General features: G+C 36.2%; 3 protein-coding genes across 3 annotated transcripts; 2 read left to right on the forward strand and 1 right to left on the reverse strand.

The window, feature by feature from the left end:
* The first annotated feature begins 140 nt into the window (after window positions 1–140).
* On the forward strand, window positions 141–2,663 carry cplx4a (complexin 4a). Its single transcript, XM_083563557.1, has 3 exons — window positions 141–1,022; window positions 1,806–1,893; window positions 2,260–2,663. The coding sequence occupies exons 1-3, from the start codon at window positions 859–861 to the stop codon at window positions 2,485–2,487; spliced, it is 480 nt and encodes a 159-aa protein (XP_083419683.1). The 5' UTR covers window positions 141–858; the 3' UTR covers window positions 2,488–2,663.
* Window positions 2,664–7,316: 4,653 nt separating this feature from the next.
* rx3 (retinal homeobox gene 3) lies at window positions 7,317–9,639 on the forward strand. The gene is made up of 3 exons (XM_083565415.1): window positions 7,317–7,656; window positions 8,624–8,859; window positions 9,036–9,639. Exons 1-3 carry the CDS (start codon window positions 7,530–7,532, stop codon window positions 9,420–9,422), a joined length of 750 nt encoding a protein of 249 aa, XP_083421541.1. The 5' UTR covers window positions 7,317–7,529; the 3' UTR covers window positions 9,423–9,639.
* Window positions 9,640–12,203: 2,564 nt separating this feature from the next.
* grp (gastrin-releasing peptide) lies at window positions 12,204–17,747 on the reverse strand. Its single transcript, XM_083564278.1, has 3 exons — window positions 17,546–17,747; window positions 13,296–13,543; window positions 12,204–12,525 (listed from the first exon to the last, which is right to left on the reverse strand). Exons 1-3 carry the CDS (start codon window positions 17,685–17,687, stop codon window positions 12,472–12,474), a joined length of 444 nt encoding a protein of 147 aa, XP_083420404.1. The 5' UTR covers window positions 17,688–17,747; the 3' UTR covers window positions 12,204–12,471.

Genomic DNA, 17,747 nt, shown 5'->3' on the forward strand with positions numbered 1-17,747 from the left:
TACAAATATACACCCTGACACAAGTCCTGAGTCCATCAGCTGCTCAGAGCCGTGACATTTTAAAACAAGTCACCAGAGTGATAAAAAAACACAAGTGTGTAACCTGGAATTAATTGTAATAGGGATAGATTTCCAAACATAACCCCAGGATTTGAATTGAAGTATAATAAAAATGGTGCCGGTTCCTGTTACAGGTGCATTTTTTCGATTTCCCCGTCTGGTTCCATGATCTGGTCCTTAATCTCTTAAAAGAAAGATGTTTGAGCTCTGGAGATGATCTGCATCTTGTGTTGTCTTGAGCATGTTTCAATCTGATTAGCAGCGATTCTGATTTCTGAAATCCAGTGATGAACCTGAAAGAAAAACTGCAAAAAATCTATTTTATCTATTTGGACATTTCGGGGTTAATATCTGTGGTCAGATGGACGAGTCTGTGAGCTTTACTGCTGTACTGTTGGAAGAGAAAACCCCAGGACCATCTGCCGAACAAGAGCTGTAGATTAATCCAGATTACAGCCCCTCTCTCTCTCTCTCTCTCTCTCTCTCTCTCTCTCTCTCTCTCTCTCTCTCTCTCTCTCTCTCTCTCTCTCTCTCTCTCTCTCTCTCTCTCTCTCTCTCTCTCTCTCTCTCTCTCTCTCTCTCTCTCTCTCTCTCTCTCTCTCTCTCTCTCTCTCTCTCTCTCTCTCTCTCTCTCTCTCTCTCTCTCTCTCTCTCTCTCTCTCTCTCTCTCTCTCTCTCTCTCTCTCATTCCTCACCCCTGTCCTTGACAGAAGCTAGATTGATAACCTGGTTTGAAGCTGGTTTGAAGAACTTTCCCCAAACGAAACAAGGAACTAAGACGCTCAGGCCCAGAGGAAAATGGCATTTCTCATTAAGAGCATGGTGGGAAACCCGCTGAAAGGGATGGGACTCGGAGGAGGAGAGGAGAAATCCGAGGCAGAGACTCCGAAGGACCCGGCAGCAGCGGCTGGAATGACCAGAGAGGAATATGAGGAGTACCAGAAACAGCTGGTGGAGGAGAAGTGAGTTGATATTCTGTTACATTGACGTCAATACGTCATAAATCTATAAATGAATCAATAATTGTAACTGCAGACTGCAAGTAACTGCAAGTTGTAACTGCAAGTTGTAAAACATTAAAATCCTGTTCATCACATCTCCTGTGTTTTATATTCATATAAACTAAAACGGAAAATGAAGGCAAATGCGAATGGTTTTGCTGAAGGTCAGATTATTATACAACAGACCGTGTAAACACCATGACATAATCCCGTCCTCGCTAATCCTCCCCTGAGCCGAGGCCATCAGTCAGCAATCATGTTACATTCAGTCCGATCTTTAGTTACCAATAAAACCCTTGGTGTTGCGCTGGAACAGGAAAATAATGAACAATCAGGTTGTGTGATGACGTTCCATGTTGTACATTGTGCATGTTGAACACACTTGAACATCAATTTACTGATCATTACAGTCCTTTTTTATTTTTTAACGGCACGCTGTATTTTTTATCTATTTATACTTACAATACATTTTGTGGAACATTCACAAAACACATTCCTGTGGTGTTTTTTTTATTTCTCTCTCTTGTGGTGTTAAAAAGAAAAAATGCAAAACGTGAACTTCTGTTCCATCAGTTCAATTCTGTCTCTGGAGACTCCTTTAATCAAATAATTCATTACTTACCTATAAAACAGATCACCAACAAATACTGTCCAGGTCTTTCTAAGCTCTTGTAAGATGCATATTTTTTTAGAAGAGTTCACCGTATGATTCCAAATCTGACATGACCTTGTTATGACCTTCAGGATGGAACGAGACGCTGATTTCCTGCACAGAAAAGCCGAGAGGGCGAATCTCAGGGTTTGTCTTCGTGAGAAATACAGACTGCCAAAGGTAAGAAACATCATGAACTTTTCCTGTTTGCTTCCTTAATTGTTTTTTACCTGCTTCCTGGATCTTTTAGCTCCGCCTTCTTCACACCCATTCATTTAATCATGCTGAAGCAGGTTTGAGTCTCCTAGTTCAAGTAAAGCGAAAATTTTATGCTGCATCCAAAGCGTCTGATGCAATTGCATGTCTCCATCTTTGTGTTAAGAAGCACAAACGGCTGGAAAAGCCAAGCGTCCCAATACTTTTGTCGGCCATGTTGATTTTGACCTCACCTGCTGAAGTCTTTGCTGAACGCTTTAGTGTTTCATTCTGGCCACTTTCCTTTTTTTATCTTCTCTTATTAACCCTTTACCTCCTCCTTGTTGTCAGAGTGAGCAGGACGAAAACATGATCCAGATTGCCGGTGACGATGTGGACGTTCCCGAGGAGCTTTTGAAGATGGTGGATGAGGATGCGACGGAGGAGGAAGAGAAGGACTCCATCCTTGGCCAGATGCAGAACCTGCAGAACATGGACATGGAGCAGATCAGGGAGAAAGCAACGGCCACATTTAATGAGATGAAGAGCAAGGCTGAAGAGAAGTGCTGCGTCATGTGACCGTCCTGACATGATGCGACACTCCAGAGAAATACGAGCTCGATTATTTATTGATTATTAAATTACATGAATTTAATTATTTAATGTGTTACAATAATTAATATTATATATTACTGTATTTTATATAAAAGTATGTGGAGCTTAATTAGAGCTGAATTCAGCATTATGAACTAAAACATGCTGAAATGTATTCATTCATACTTGTGCTTTTAATAATAATAATAATAATAATAATAATAATAATAATAATAATAATAATAATAATAATTTTGTTTAAAGGCACCTTTCAAAACTGTTAAAATTCATCAAGAAGAAGCGAATCTGAACAGATGAGTTTTGAGGCATGATTTAAAAGTGATCAGACAGAGAAGAGGTGGAGAAGGTGGAGGAGTTCAGGTACCTGGGGTCAACAGTGTAAAGTAATGGAGAGTGTATTAGAGAAGTGAAGAAAAGAGTGCAGGCAGGGTGGAGTGGGTGGAGAAGAGTGATAGCAGGAGTGATTTGTGATAGAAGAGTATCTGTGAGAGTGAAAGGGAAAGTTTATAGGACTGTGGTGAGACCTGAGATGTTGTATGGATTAGAGACAGTGGCATTGAGTAAAAGACAGGAGGTGGAACTGGAGGTAGCAGAGCTGAAGATGTTGAGATGTTCGTTGGGAGTGATGACGATGGACAGAATTAGAAATGAGTTTATTAGAGGGACAGCGCATGTAGGACGTTTTGGAGTCAAGGTGAGGGAGGTGAGATTGAGATGGTTTGGAAATGTGCAGAAGAGGGACATGGGGTATATCAGTAGGAGAATGCTGAGGATGGAGACACCAGGAAGGAAGAAAAGAAGAAAACCAAGGAGGAGGTTTATGGATGTGGTGAGGGAAGACATGCAGGTAGTTGGTGTGAAAGAGGCAGATATAGAGGACAGGGGGGGATGGAGACGGATGATCCGCTGTGGAGACCCCTAATGGGAGAAGCCAAAAGAAGAAGAAGAAGAAGAAGAAGAAGATGAAGAAGAAGAAGAAAAAGAAGAGAAGATGTGATCACATTCAGTTTTATTCTCTAAAACCCTATACAGAAATCTGATATATAGCAGTATATGCAAAGCAAATATATTGCACACATGTTCATGTTTGGATTTCACAGATATAGAAATATATGTCAGATAATTTTACATATATTCCACATATATTTAAAAAATTACCAAAATGGCCATTTTTCTATATGTAACATATATGTTTCCAAATACACGACACGTGTGTAGAATACACGTCCGTATATGGGTAAAGGAAGTTTTATCTTGTATTTATAATACACACACACACACACACACACACACACACACACACACACACACAAATATGTGTTTTTGACAATGTTTCTATTAAATAAATGGTCAAAACATTTAAAACCTGTGTGCCAGGGAACAACAAGGAACCAAATCCAACATTAAACATAATGTAACATAACTGTAACATTGCAACATTATACAGTAAATACACGTTTTTAAAGTAACATCGTGAGATCATTGCATGGAAAAGCAATACATTTTCACTTTCTCCTGATCTGGAAGTTGAAACACTGCATTTGAGTTATTTTTCCAGTCAAAAACGTTGGAATAAAGTCACTCCCAAAACTCACATAACACATAAGTCAAGAAAAGAGAGAAAGCGATAGACATCGAACCTTTAACAAAGAAATTACATGAGTAAAGTAAGTTAAATTAATTTTTTTTTTTTAAAAAGGAAAAAACAAACAAACAACAACAACAAAAAACGTAGTTTAGTGAATGTCCCAAACTGAAGTCAAAAATGCAAAAATGTGGAATGATGTAACACAGATGAGGTTTCTAATAAAGTTACAACTCTGTTTCACTTCATCTACACAATTTCTTTTAACATCAAATCAAACCTTTAAATGTACATTAAAACGTTATCTGTAAAACGTGATGCATGCGGTCAGTCGACAGAACAACTTATAATGATCATAGTCACTATAAATACTTTATTTTATTTTTTTATTTATGCATTTATGTAAATTCCACATTAACATATTTGTGACACTGGTTTCACATAGTAACTAATTCCATTACTCAACATCAGGTATCTCACATATTACTGTGTACTTTCATGTGAACGGTGTTACACAATATATTAAAGTATATGTATGTATGTATGTATGTATGTATGTATGTATGTATGTATGTATGTATGTATGTATGTATGTATCTCGTACTCTATGTAAAAAATCATTTAGTTCCACGATCTGCACACACACTCGCACTACATAACACAGCAATGTAAAATGTTTATGTTAAAAAAATCCACATCTAAAATATGCACATTTCTTTTGAATTATTTTACATATCGAGAGATTTGTTTTATACAAAATACATTCCTGTAATGATGATTTAAATCAATTTATGTGATATTAACCTCACAGCTGAGATTTCTGGGGTGGCACTTGGGGTGGCAAGGGTCATTTTGGGGTAGCAGGTGTCTGGTGTGCTTATTGACGGCAAATCCTATTATTAATGAATATATTACACAACATGGGGTCTTGTCACCTGCCAAGACTCAACCAATGATCATGTAGTGAATTCTCTTTTTGTCTGCAGTCTGGTACATAAGTACCAATTGGGCATCATCATCATCATCATCATCATCATCATCATCATCAGCAGCAGCAGCAGCAGCATGTTTCTTAAAGGATTGAAGTTTCCAGTTAATATATCAGAGCCATTAATTAGAAGATGATGCAAAGTTTGTACTCATGATATTTTCAAAATCAAGAAATTGATTTGAATGATATATATTTATTATATTATAATAAATTGATTGTCAATAAGAACAAACAAGAGAATATCTGATATTTCCTAAACTTTTTTTTTAACTAGCAGGACAGAAATAAATACTCTATTAGTATTATGGATGTTCCATAGACATTTTATTGGAAATTTAAAAAAAGAAAGAGAAAAAAAATATTATCTACTTTAAATAATTCAAAAAAATCATTTAAGAAACTAATCACAGTATTTATTATAATAAAATTATTGTTGCTTGCTAATTATTATCTCGTTAACTATTAACCACAGATTTATTAATTGATGAAATTGACCACACATCAGTCTGGAGAAGAAGAAAAATATCCGTCAGTTAGATTTCAGGAGGATCAATGACGCAAAAAGAAATGCACAGAAAAAAGTTACAGTATCAAATCTTCTGCTTTTCCTCCCACCATTGTGTGTTTTTCTCTTTTCACTGAAGAGAATAAACACCGAGAAGCTGAAGGAGTCTAATGGAGCGTTATGAGCTGGAATAAGGAAATCCTAGCAGTGGGAATAAAGCGTGTGGTTTTGTCCTGAAGGAGGCTTTAATCCGCTTTAACCCTCTGCGCTGCAGCTCCGACATGTGAAGGAAACTTCAATTCTTCAGATGAAGTGTCGCGTGAATCGCAGGTTTCAGGACAGAAACTAAACCCGTCGTTAGGAGCGCGCGGAAGGAGGATTAGCGGCCTCCAGCTTCCTAATTAACGCCTTCATTAAAGCGCTTTTAATTGTCCTCTAAAACCCGATTGTTGCCACACACATGCAAACTGAGTTCCTGCCGGTGAAAAACTAATATATAGTTTTAAAAAGTTCGAAAATAAATTTAATTATTTTACATACTGAATAATATAATTGAGAAATTAAGCTAAATGCAAATATAAAAAATTATAATTTAAAAATACATATTTAAATAATAACATGTCCATGTGCAGAAAAATTTAATACATTCTTAAAACAATTTTTTAAACCTGTAATTAACGAAGACGTATAACGACATAAAGATATAAATGTGTTTAAAATATGTATAAATATATTTCATATATTCAGATACATATTTTTTTCTTATTTTACATTTTTTTTAATTTCATTACATTTAAGTAAATACATACACACGCGTTATCCATATTAAATTAAATGTTAGATATTAAATGTTATCCATATATTATAATAATAATAATAATAATAATAATAATAATAATAATAATAATAATAATAATAATAATAATAATAATTATTATTATTATTATTATTATTATTATTATTATTATTATTATATTGTACTAACTTGCTACACACATTTATTTCTGCTCAAATCAAAAAGTCAAGAACTTCAACTGCTGTTTAAAAAAGAAAAGGATTAATAGCGTTTATCAAAATGTTGAGAGTTTATTTTAATTATTTTTGTCGTTTAATATCAACTTTTGACTTAACTTTTTTATTTAGACTAATTTACTTTATTTCTTTATTTAATTACAACAAATGTTTAGTTATTGAGCTGAAACACAGTGAAATACATAATATGTATTAAATTTCATAGTGCTCATATTTAACATATAAAATCTGAGTAATAATAATGATTATTAATAAGATAACACAATAATACGATGAATTCTTCTTTTTATTGTAATAATAATAATAATAATAATAATAATAATAATAATAATAATAATAATAATAGTAGTAGTAGAAATTTTTTTTTTTATAGAAATGAATAGATCAGTGTGAAAGTTTGTTCTCGGAGTTAGTGATGACTTTGGTGATGAATAATGAAGGAATTTGTTTTGGGGATTTCGGGAAGCTCGTGCACGAGGATCTGAGCGCGTCCGTGTCTTCTTTCGACACTAAAAGGATTAAATAGTCTCAGGAGACTGGGGGTAAACTGGGGGCGGGGGAGGGGGTTGGTTGGGGTGGTGGGTTGATGGGAGGAGTTGGTGCAAATACAGAAGTTCCACCCTCCGACGTGTGCGGTGGTGATGGAGGGATGGAGGGCTGGATAGATCCTGCTGAGGAGGTCGGATATAAAACCCCAGCAGAAAGAGGAGAAACACCTGACACTGGAGTTACTGCAGCACATCTCCAAACACGGAAATAGACCCACCATTATCCTGACTTTTCTGACCGTCTAACTTCCATCAGATTTTTTTACCCAGACTTTACTTTTATTTTTTTTAGCTTGGACAGGTTTGCAAGAGTTTTTTTGTTTATTTCCTGGTTTTCTGAATTCCATGCGTTTCCTGGAATCAAGAAGGATGGAGGAGCGACTTTTAGGAAATCAGAGCAGAGTTCACAGCATCGAGGCCATTTTAGGCTTCAGAGAGGAGCAGAGCAGCGTGAAGATGCCGAGGATTGACAGTAAGTGTTTCATTTCACTCCTGAGCTGCGTGTAAACAGACTCCAGTAATTATATATAATAAATCACGAGATAATATATAATAATAATAAAAAAAATGTAATGTAACAGTAATAATAATAATCATGACCATGTTTAATGTCTTTTAAGGAAACAGTAAAAAAGAGTAAAACTTTGAGTCTGTTTAAATTTTATAGTTTATTTTATTTTATGAGTCTTAAAGTAAATTAGCAACAATATAATAATAATAATAATAATAATAATAATAATAATAATAATAATAATAATAATAATATCCTGTAAAAAAAAAAAGTTTTTAACAGTTCAGTGGGAAAAAAAACAAAATAAATACAAACCTGTGATTCTTCCTATCCGAACGGAACGGATGAATTTTCTTCGTTTTTTATTATTATTATTATTATTATTATTATTATTATTATTATTATTATTACACAACCCTTACTAAAATAGTTTTCAAAAACAACTTTTTGTTACTTTATTTTATTTTGTCACTTTTAAATGTTTCCAATCTAAAACTCCACATCAGGCTGTAGAAATAACGAGACAAAAAATATACACCGGACATTTGTTGCTATTTGTTAATTGTAGATAATAGAAATAATAGAAATTGGTTGGATTTTTATATGATATTTGAACATCATGTGAGGCAGTAAATATTTAAAAGTAAATAAAAGTTTTTGTTAATTCGGTAAATGTATATTACTGTAGTCAACATTCAGTGTGTCATGTGGCATTCAGTGCTGAAATCAGGAAATGATTTTGTATTAATTGACTAAAGTAAAAAAGAAAAAAACTTTCATGGCTGTTTGTTAAAATATTCGAATTTTGCAACAGATATAATCAATCATTCCACGAGTTCTTCTTCTTCCTATTATTATTATTATTATTATTATTATTATTATTATTGATCGCACGAATCCTGATTCTGACCTGTCTGCTTGCTCTCAGGTGTCCACTGTGACGTCAGATCCGGCAACCCGGTGAGCTCCGAATTACCGGAAGACGGAGACGGAAAGCTATCAGACGAAGAGCGCGCAAAAAAGAAGCACCGTCGCAACCGGACCACGTTCACGACGTTCCAGCTGCACGAGCTGGAAAGAGCGTTCGAGAAATCTCGCTACCCGGACGCGTGCAGCAGAGAGGAGCTCGCGCTGAAAGTTAACCTGCCGGAAGTGCGCGTGCAGGTGATGGATGGATGGATGGATGGATGTTAAAACCTTTATATTGGATTTGATTTTTATATCCATGTGCATTTGAATTATTTTTGCTCCAGCTGCAAAGCTCTAATGAAGGATGGAGTTGTTTATTATTGGGTTGGAGACATGTAGTAATTGTTGTTATTGTGGTCTTTCCCTCGTAGGTGTGGTTCCAAAACCGTCGAGCTAAGTGGCGTCGTCAGGAGAAGCTGGAGTTGAGCTCCATCAGCCCCATTAAGCTGCAAGACTCATCTGTTCTCTCCTTCCCCAGATCTCCTGGTCTGGAACCCTGGTTGGCACCAGCATGTGTCTCGTCCTCAACATCTCCGCTGCACTCCTTCCCACCCTTTATCACGTCTCCATCCGGTTACGTTCCTCCTTCGTTCCTCGGAACAATTGGAGCTCCTCCTCCTTCTCCTTCTGTTCCCTTTCATTGCTCAGGCTTTATGGACACCTTGTCTTTGGAGGGCTCAGACCCTCGCAACTCCAGCATTGCTTCACTCAGGATGAAGGCCAAGGAGCACGTTCAGGCCATGGGGAAGACCTGGTAGAGAAAAGAGAAAAATGGACTGGTCCAGCAACCACAGATCAACTGTACTTCCTGTCGACACTGTGAAAGAGAAGCAGGTGTGGAAATAACACATCTAAAAGCCTTCATGAGATCTCTGTGTACATAAAGAAACCCAGGGGAGAATTTCAAACCCTGGAATAGATGTGTTTGTTCGTGGCGTAAACGAGCTATAAAACAATAAACAAATCAGTATTTTTCATCTTTTTATAGCAACTTTTTACACACTGAAGAACCTCAACAAACTTAAAAAATGATAATCACAGACTGTAAAAAAAAATCTAAATATTATAATAATTTAATATGAATACATTAATATTCATTTTATTATATAATGTTAGCAATTATATAATGTGATATAATAAATAGAAAAGATCCAATAAAATATCACAAATCACACAAAGTCAAGTCAAATAAAAAGAAGTCCGGGTTCTAAAGAGCACCTAGAGCCCAAACTTGTGGAACCCTAAATCAGTGTTTCTGCAAAAATAAAAATAAAAGTTTTTTGGGGCTAAAATCCTTAAATTAACTGAAACACACTTAAAGGAAAATGTGAGGGATATATATTTTTTTTAACAATAGGGATTTTGGCTAAAAAATTATAAATATGGTTATTATTCGGCATGTTTTATGTCATGTTTTTTTTTTTTTTTTACAAGTAAATAAATAAAACAAATACAAAAGTTTTTACATCATGTAGAATAATTGCATACGTTATGTAAAATATAAAAAAAAAATTGTATTTAACAAAAAGTTGCCAAAAAGAACTTAAAAAAAAGGAAATAAATCACGTTTCTGTTAAACTGTGCAAATGTAGGACAATCTATTTATTCTTCTCCTCTGACACTGTGTGAACTGTGAAGCTTATGGTTTGATCAGGATGTAAATAAAATGGGGTTTTTTTGTAGATATTTGAGTCTATTTTCATTTTTGCACAACATGTAAGGTGATAATCCAGCTCTAAGTATGAGTGTTCCAGGATGTGGAGGTGAAGCATTATAACGGTGTAAAGTCTAGAGGAAAGTAAAAACCAGTGCATTCACTTAGAACGATGATTTTACTGCCTGAAAAAAGCAATTGTGTGTTTAACGCTCTATACGCACGCCTTCCAGCCAATCACAATTCAGCATTCACACTGACCATGTTTCCCTAAACCCCTTAGAGTTGCACTGGTTTTTACTTCCCTCTAATGGTCAGTCTTGGAAAATCAAAAACAACGACAAAGCCGTGTTGTAGATTTACTTTACCGCCCTCTAGCGGTCACACATTCACCTGCAGCATTCTTTTTCTCCACAATTAGTTTTTTTTTTTAAAAAGGACACTTCTACAAATAAGCAAATCTAAATAAACTGAAATTATTTATTTTCTATTTATGATTATTGCATTATTCGGTTTATCCCTTGAATTGTTTCATTCAACTGTAGGACAACATGTGATCATGTTACACTCTGAAATTGCGGCTTAACGTTAATAATAATAATAATAATAATGAATTTGTTAACAGCAGTGAGTGGAAATGAAAGACTTGGACACAGAGCGAGCTGAAGAGTGAAGGCCTGCACAAACAGGACAAACTTTAAACCACATTAAAAAACCCTCATGCTCTAACGAACACGTCTCATTTTTTACTTAAATTGGCTCATTGACGTTGGGATGACAGACAGATGAAAGAATAATTATGACTCGTCTTTTGATGACTTTTCTCTATCTGACATGGTTTTTCTCGCGTCTTCCATTAGGGAAGTGACTGTCCGACATCTCGACAAGCAACAACGTACATTCATAGAGAACAAAAGTGGACATTGATTTATTATCATGTTTTTGAGGTATAGTTTTGATGTAACTTAAATTGATAAAAAAAACCCCAAAAAACTGATGTTTCTTTCCAGAATAAATAGTTTCTTGATATGGATAGAACAGATTTGCTGTTATTTTAGCACCAGAATCTAAACACATTGTTGGTTACTTTCCTCAGGGTTTAATTCCACCATACATGGTGACTCATTCACTGGATTTACTGGATTCACTGGAAACTCTCATCACTGAAACAACAAAAGAGCACTAGGACCCAGATATTAACACAAAAGGATGTGAGACCAAATTTCTGCTGACATTGTTTGTTTGGCTGAAATTAATGGGACACCTGAATTTTACAGCCACATGTCCTTCTTTCCCAAACTATCAGCACACAGTTGGAGGCACACAATTGAGTTCCTGCACTTAAACTAGGAGACCTGAACCTGTTCCAGCATGATGATGCCCCTGTGCACACAGCCAGTGGAAGAGGTCCTGCTATAGAACACCTTTGAGAAGATAGAGATGCCTCCTCACCGCATCTTCACCAGCACCTGACTTTATTAACACCCTTATGGCTGAAGGAATATCCACAAATATCTATTCAAACATTTTTTCATTAGAGTGGAGCCGATTGTCCCAGCAAATGGAGAATAAATGTGGAATGGGAAGCTCAAAATAGGGGCACATACCAATTTTATTCTCAGGTGTCCACAAACATTTAGCCATATAGTGCATGTGGACCAAAATAGACCTGATTTCTCAGATACAGGAACAGTGTGAATGTAAAAAATAAAAATAAAAACAGGTCTCTTTTTATTTCATGGGGTTCAGTTCTCAACTCTGAGGTGAACAGAAACATCTCACACTGAGGTGTTTTATAATGATGTGAAGCTGCTCAGGGGTGTGTAAATCAGTGTCAGTAATTCACACCAGGTTTATTTCAGTTTGTTTCAGTAATCAGGATTTATTGAGTACATGTGAGGAAACATCAGTCACACAAACAGCTCAGAAGAACAGGAGTATATACTGTACGCATTTCTGTAAAACAACACCAGAGAATTGGATTAACTTACAAAAAAGAAATGAAAGTTATCTGTGAGTGATGTGCAGAATGAACACACTGTGAGATGAAGGAGTTTATTTTCCTACAGAGTTGACTGTTAGGCAGCGCCGCTGCTTCTCAGCCGCTTCCAACTGCAGGATCCAGATCAATCACCTGGCGTAAGTGTTGTCTTTCAGCTGGCGTCTGCATCCCTCGTGTTTAATGCCAGTAGCAAAATCCTTGCTGCCTGGATCAGGAAACATTAATAAATGAGAAGATTTTAAAATGGAATTTTTATTATTATTATTATTATTATTATTATTATTATTATTATTATTATTATTATTATTATTATTATTGCAACAATTTCTTTATTATTATTATATATAAAAATTTACTACAACCTGTTTTTCTAATTCGCTACCTAACTTATACAAATTGGCCACAAGGGGGAGCACTTATCATCACGTCACTGTATACAATATAGAGTTCGCTGTCGTACTAAAATGACCGACCGTGATAGTCATGTTTGGTGGCTAAACGTACTTGGGGTCAACGTCTGTTAAAATACAAACACAAGAATTGCTGTTAAACAGAATAAGAATAAAAATGTTTGTTGTTAGACATTCTTTTATCTGTTTCTCACACATTTTACTCTAATGACTAAAATCTTCTCCAAATTCATCCAGAATAAAAAAAGAAGGCCGGTATTGACAATGTTGCATACTGCAGCCTTCTTCTGAGGGAAACAGAGGATATTTTTTTTTAAGTACACAATGTAGAGGTGTGGAATAAATCAGCTAATTTAGCACCAAGAGCTCCCCCTTGTGGTCAAACTTCGGACTGCTAGAAGTGAAGAAATGACGGAAATGGCTTCCTATGCTAATTTACTTGAGCTAGCATGTATCATTTTTCAGTTAATTGATGGTTTGTGCCGATGTGTGACTATTGATATATGAAATCATCGCTCACAGAAACTCATTTGGACACGTTTTAATGAACTATAAATATGTAAACATCATAAGCCACCTGGTCTCTCTGCTCTGCCCACCGCCTCCTCAGCATCGACCAACGCTCTTGTCTGTCCCTCTCATCTTCTGTCTCTCTGATCGGTCCAGCCAAAGCCTTGAAAAGAGCCTTCAGGACAGACAGTGATGGCTGTGTTTGTGTGTCTGATTCGGCTGTTAGAAAATAAGCCTGAGCATCGACATCACGCTCGTCCGAGTTCAGCATCTCATCTACGCTCTTCTTCCCCATCAGGTGTCCTGTAGACAACAACCATAGACTGTAAGAGGACACCAAATTAAAGCTTTGTCCACTGAAGCTCTAAATGCTGGATGAAAGAAGAAGGAATGGTTGTAGACCACAGCAAAGTGGGTTTGTCTGGTCATATTTAATTTTTTTTAGAAGGTTTATGGTGCAACTACTCATGAATGAGAGCACGGTTGCTAGGCAACCAGAAAACACTGTGAGTAAATGTAAACTTGTTTATCCTAGCTATTCTCTGAAGCTAATGTCTCAGCCACTCTGTATGCAATGCAAATCTACTTAATTGCTGCTGTTGCTGTTTTGCACAACTTTTTGTGTTAACATTTTGTGTTTATATTTACAAGTGCAGTTTTTTTTATAATTCTCTTTTTTGCACGTTGTACTGTATAACACATTATACAGCAGGTTAACTGTTGGTGCTTTTGTGTGTTTTGTGTATTTTTACAAGTCTAGTCTTGTCTGGTTGCACTCGGTTGAATACGATGCATTAAATGTGGCTGTACAACTTACTTTAGTCCTTAACTCTGTGTTGTGTTATGTATCTATGTGTTGTGTTATGTAGCTCTGTGTTGTGTTATGTATCTCTGTGTTGTGTGATGTATCTCTGTGTTGTGTGATGTATCTCTGTGTTGTGTTATGTATATCTGTGTTGTGTTATGTAGCTGTGTGTTGTGTGATGTATCTCTGTGTTGTGTTATGTAGCTCTGTGTTGTGTTATGTATCTCTGTGTTGTGTTATGTAGCTGTGTGTTGTGTGATTTATCTCTGTGTTGTGTTATGTAGCTCTGTGTTGTGTGATGTATCTCTGTGTTGTGTTAATGTAGCTCTGTGTTGTGTTATGTAGCTCTGTGTTGTGTGATGTATCTCTGTGTTGTGTTAATGTAGCTCTGCGTTGTGTTATGTAGCTCTGTGTTGTGTTATGTAGCTGTGTGTTGTGTGATTTATCTCTGTGTTGTGTTATGTAGCTCTGTGTTGTGTTATGTAGCTGTGTGTTGTGTGATTTATCTCTGTGTTGTGTTATGTAGCTCTGTGTTGTGTTATGTAGCTCTGTGTTGTGTTATGTATCTCTGTGTTGTGTTATGTAGCTCTGTGTTGTGTTATGTAGCTCTGTGTTGTTTTAATGTAGCTCTATGTTGTGTTATGTAGTTCTGTGTTGTGTTGTGTTATGTAGCTCTGTGTTGTTTTAATGTAGCTCTATGTTGTGTTATGTAGTTCTGTGTTGTGTTGTGTTATGTAGCTCTGTGTTGTGTTATGTAGCTGTGTGTTGTGTTATGTAGCTTTGTGTTGTGTTATGTATCTCTGTGTTGTGTTATGTATCTCTGTGTTGTGTTATGTAGCTGTGTGTTGTGTGATGTATCTCTGTGTTGTGTTAATGGATCTCTGTGTTGTGTTATGTAGCTCTGTGTTGTTTTAATGTAGCTGTGTGTTGTGTTATGTAGTTCTGTGTTGTATTATGTAGCTCTGTGTTGTGTTATGGTGTTGTTTTAATGTAGCTCTGTGTTGTGTTATGTATCTCTGTGTTGTGTTATGTAGCTCTGTGTTGTGTTATGTAGCTGTGTGTTGTGTTATGTAGCTGTGTGTTGTGTGATGTATCTCTGTGTTGTGTTATGTAGCTGTGTGTTGTGTGATTTATCTCTGTGTTGTGTTATGTAGCTCTGTGTTGTGTTATGTAGCTCTGTGTTGTGTTATGTAGCTGTGTGTTGTGTGATGTAGCTCTGTGTTGTGTTATGTAGCTCTGTGTTGTGTTATGTAGCTCTGTGTTGTGTGATTTATCTCTGTGTTGTGTTATGTAGCTCTGTGTTGTGTTATGTAGCTCTGTGTTGTGTTATGTAGCTGTGTGTTGTGTGATGTAGCTCTGTGTTGTGTTATGTAGCTGTGTGTTGTGTGATGTAGCTCTGTGTTGTGTAATGTATCTCTGTGTTGTGTTATGTAGCTCTGTGTTGTGTTATGTAGCTGTGTGTTGTGTGATGTAGCTCTGTGTTGTGTGATGTAGCTCTGTGTTGTGTTATGTAGCTGTGTGTTGTGTGATGTAGCTCTGTGTTGTGTGATGTATCTCTGTGTTGTGTTATGTAGCTCTGTGTTGTGTTATGTAGCTGTGTGTTGTGTGATGTAGCTCTGTGTTGTGTTATGTAGCTCTGTGTTGTGTTATGTAGCTGTGTGTTGTGTGATGTAGCTCTGTGTTGTGTGATGTAGCTCTGTGTTGTGTTATGTAGCTGTGTGTTGTGTGATGTAGCTCTGTGTTGTGTTATGTAGCTCTGTGTTGTGTTATGTAGCTCTGTGTTGTGTTATGTAGCTGTGTGTTGTGTGATGTAGCTCTGTGTTGTGTTATGTAGCTCTGTGTTGTGTTATGTAGCTCTGTGTTGTGTGATGTAGCTCTGTGTTTTGTTATGTAGCTCTGTGTTGTGTGATGTAGCTCTGTGTTGTGTTATGTAGCTCTGTGTTGTGTTATGTAGCTCTGTGTTGTGTGATGTAGCTCTGTGTTTTGTTATGTAGCTCTGTGTTGTTTTATGTAGCTCTGTGTTGTGTTTGCAAGGTTACGATCTTGTCGCTCATCAGTACTTCAGGACAGACTGAATTTAGATCTACTGCATGTGGAATTACAGCATGACTTTAATCACACGGAATTTTCATGTAGGAAATCTGAAAGAAAAGTCAATGCCACTGACATCTTACATGAAAAAAAAACCAAACGTTTAGAAAATGGAAACAAAAAACCTTAAATGTTAAATGTTTTTATGTCTTTATCTTTATCTCTGAGGTGTCAAAGCCTCTAATGAGTGTTTATAAAGACATTATGCTATAATTTGTCCTTTGAGCACTATTATCCATCACAAACCAACAAACAGTACACGAGCAAACATTTAATCTGTGCAATTATTTAGTGGCACCATGGCGTTTAATTACAGCAAAACCCGTCATCTGGAAATAAACAAACTGGAAGTACTTTATTGTGCGTGTGCACGTGTGTGTGTTATTATTATTATTATTATGATGATTATTATTATTAACTAGTTAACAAGGAATTAATTTATTATTATTATCACTATTTTGGTGTTCTGTTGTTTATAATGTTTTATGGTGCAACTTTGAAATGCAAGAACTTTCCTACAAAATGCCAAAGCAATAAAACTTAAAGCTCAGACTTTACAATTACAGAAGCAGAAATTATAGTGAGATCCCACAAATCATTAAAAGCACTGATCCTGATAATGTGAACTTTTTAAAGTTTGTTTACTGCAACGTCATCAATGCTTTCAGTAATTCAGCATCAGATTATGAAAAGATGTAAATGTGTGTTTCTCTGTATAATCCCATGATTTCTACACTCCATGATTGACCTTTAAGAGTTGTAAAGGTGAATCTCCAGACACACTTCTAAATAAGCATGTGTGGTGTGAGGTTACTTAAGTCTCTTATTGCAGCTCGTCACACATCCTGGATCTTCCTGACTGCTTTATGCCGATGCTCGAATTCTGTATTCTCGCATATGAAATCCAAAAGATTTCCAAAGCAGGTTTATTCCAGAATCTCATCCTAATTTCTGCTCCTGTAATTGTAAAGTCCGAGCTGGTGCTCCTTCTTTATTATATACAGTCTGTATTATTGCACTCAGCTCAGCTCCTGATAAATACTGATTTATATTCATTGCTGCTGAAACATTTCTATAGAAGAAGATGATGAACACAGGGATTCCCTTGATTCAAGGTTTCCTCAGGTGTTCCTAATCTTTTGTCTTTAAAACAAAAGAAAACCAATCATAACTTTATTTTAACATTTTTTATTCGCAGGTGCCTCAAAAAAAAAAAATAATCTATGCACTATTAGTTTATATAGAGCATCTCTAATCCCCTGACCGCATTTCAGTGTAAAAACTTTTAGACTTTTAGACTTAATTCAACACTTTATACAGAAAATAAATACAGCATGCTGCTGTCACGGTGGATCTGCATTACTAACACACTCTTATTATGTTAAGGTAAAGAAAGTCGTCCTGCTCACCCACAGCCCAGTGGTTTCCTCTGGCGTAAACTAATTTGCCGCTTTGTGCTTCGTTGTGCAGTTGGGCATCACAACCGAGGAAACACTGCAATAATGCCGCCGACATCGACATCACCAGTCTGTATCTCCACGGGATGCACATGCTGATGAAGTGTGACTTCTACTACTCTTTCTGTGCGCTGAAGTGGAGTGTGTGTGTGTG

This window comes from Silurus aristotelis (assembly GCF_946808225.1).
Source record: "Silurus aristotelis genome assembly, chromosome: 16".
Taxonomy (NCBI): domain Eukaryota; kingdom Metazoa; phylum Chordata; class Actinopteri; order Siluriformes; family Siluridae; genus Silurus; species Silurus aristotelis.

What these genes read in the sequence shown, in the direction of transcription:
- grp (XM_083564278.1), bottom strand. Translation starts at nt 17,687, where the DNA reads ATGTGCATCCCGTGGAGATACAGACTGGTGATGTCGATGTCGGCGGCA. An exon ending in AGGAAACCACTGGGCTGTGG is followed by an intron (nt 13,544 to 17,545) that starts GTGAGCAGGACG and finishes TGTTGTCTACAG; the next exon opens with GACACCTGATGGGGAAGAAG. An exon ending in GAGACCAGGTGGCTTATGAT is followed by an intron (nt 12,526 to 13,295) that starts GTTTACATATTT and finishes TTCCTGATCCAG; the next exon opens with GCAGCAAGGATTTTGCTACT.
- rx3 (XM_083565415.1), top strand. Translation starts at nt 7,530, where the DNA reads ATGCGTTTCCTGGAATCAAGAAGGATGGAGGAGCGACTTTTAGGAAAT. An exon ending in GAAGATGCCGAGGATTGACA is followed by an intron (nt 7,657 to 8,623) that starts GTAAGTGTTTCA and finishes GCTTGCTCTCAG; the next exon opens with GTGTCCACTGTGACGTCAGA. An exon ending in TGCCGGAAGTGCGCGTGCAG is followed by an intron (nt 8,860 to 9,035) that starts GTGATGGATGGA and finishes TTTCCCTCGTAG; the next exon opens with GTGTGGTTCCAAAACCGTCG.
- cplx4a (XM_083563557.1), top strand. Translation starts at nt 859, where the DNA reads ATGGCATTTCTCATTAAGAGCATGGTGGGAAACCCGCTGAAAGGGATG. An exon ending in AAACAGCTGGTGGAGGAGAA is followed by an intron (nt 1,023 to 1,805) that starts GTGAGTTGATAT and finishes TATGACCTTCAG; the next exon opens with GATGGAACGAGACGCTGATT. An exon ending in AGAAATACAGACTGCCAAAG is followed by an intron (nt 1,894 to 2,259) that starts GTAAGAAACATC and finishes CCTTGTTGTCAG; the next exon opens with AGTGAGCAGGACGAAAACAT.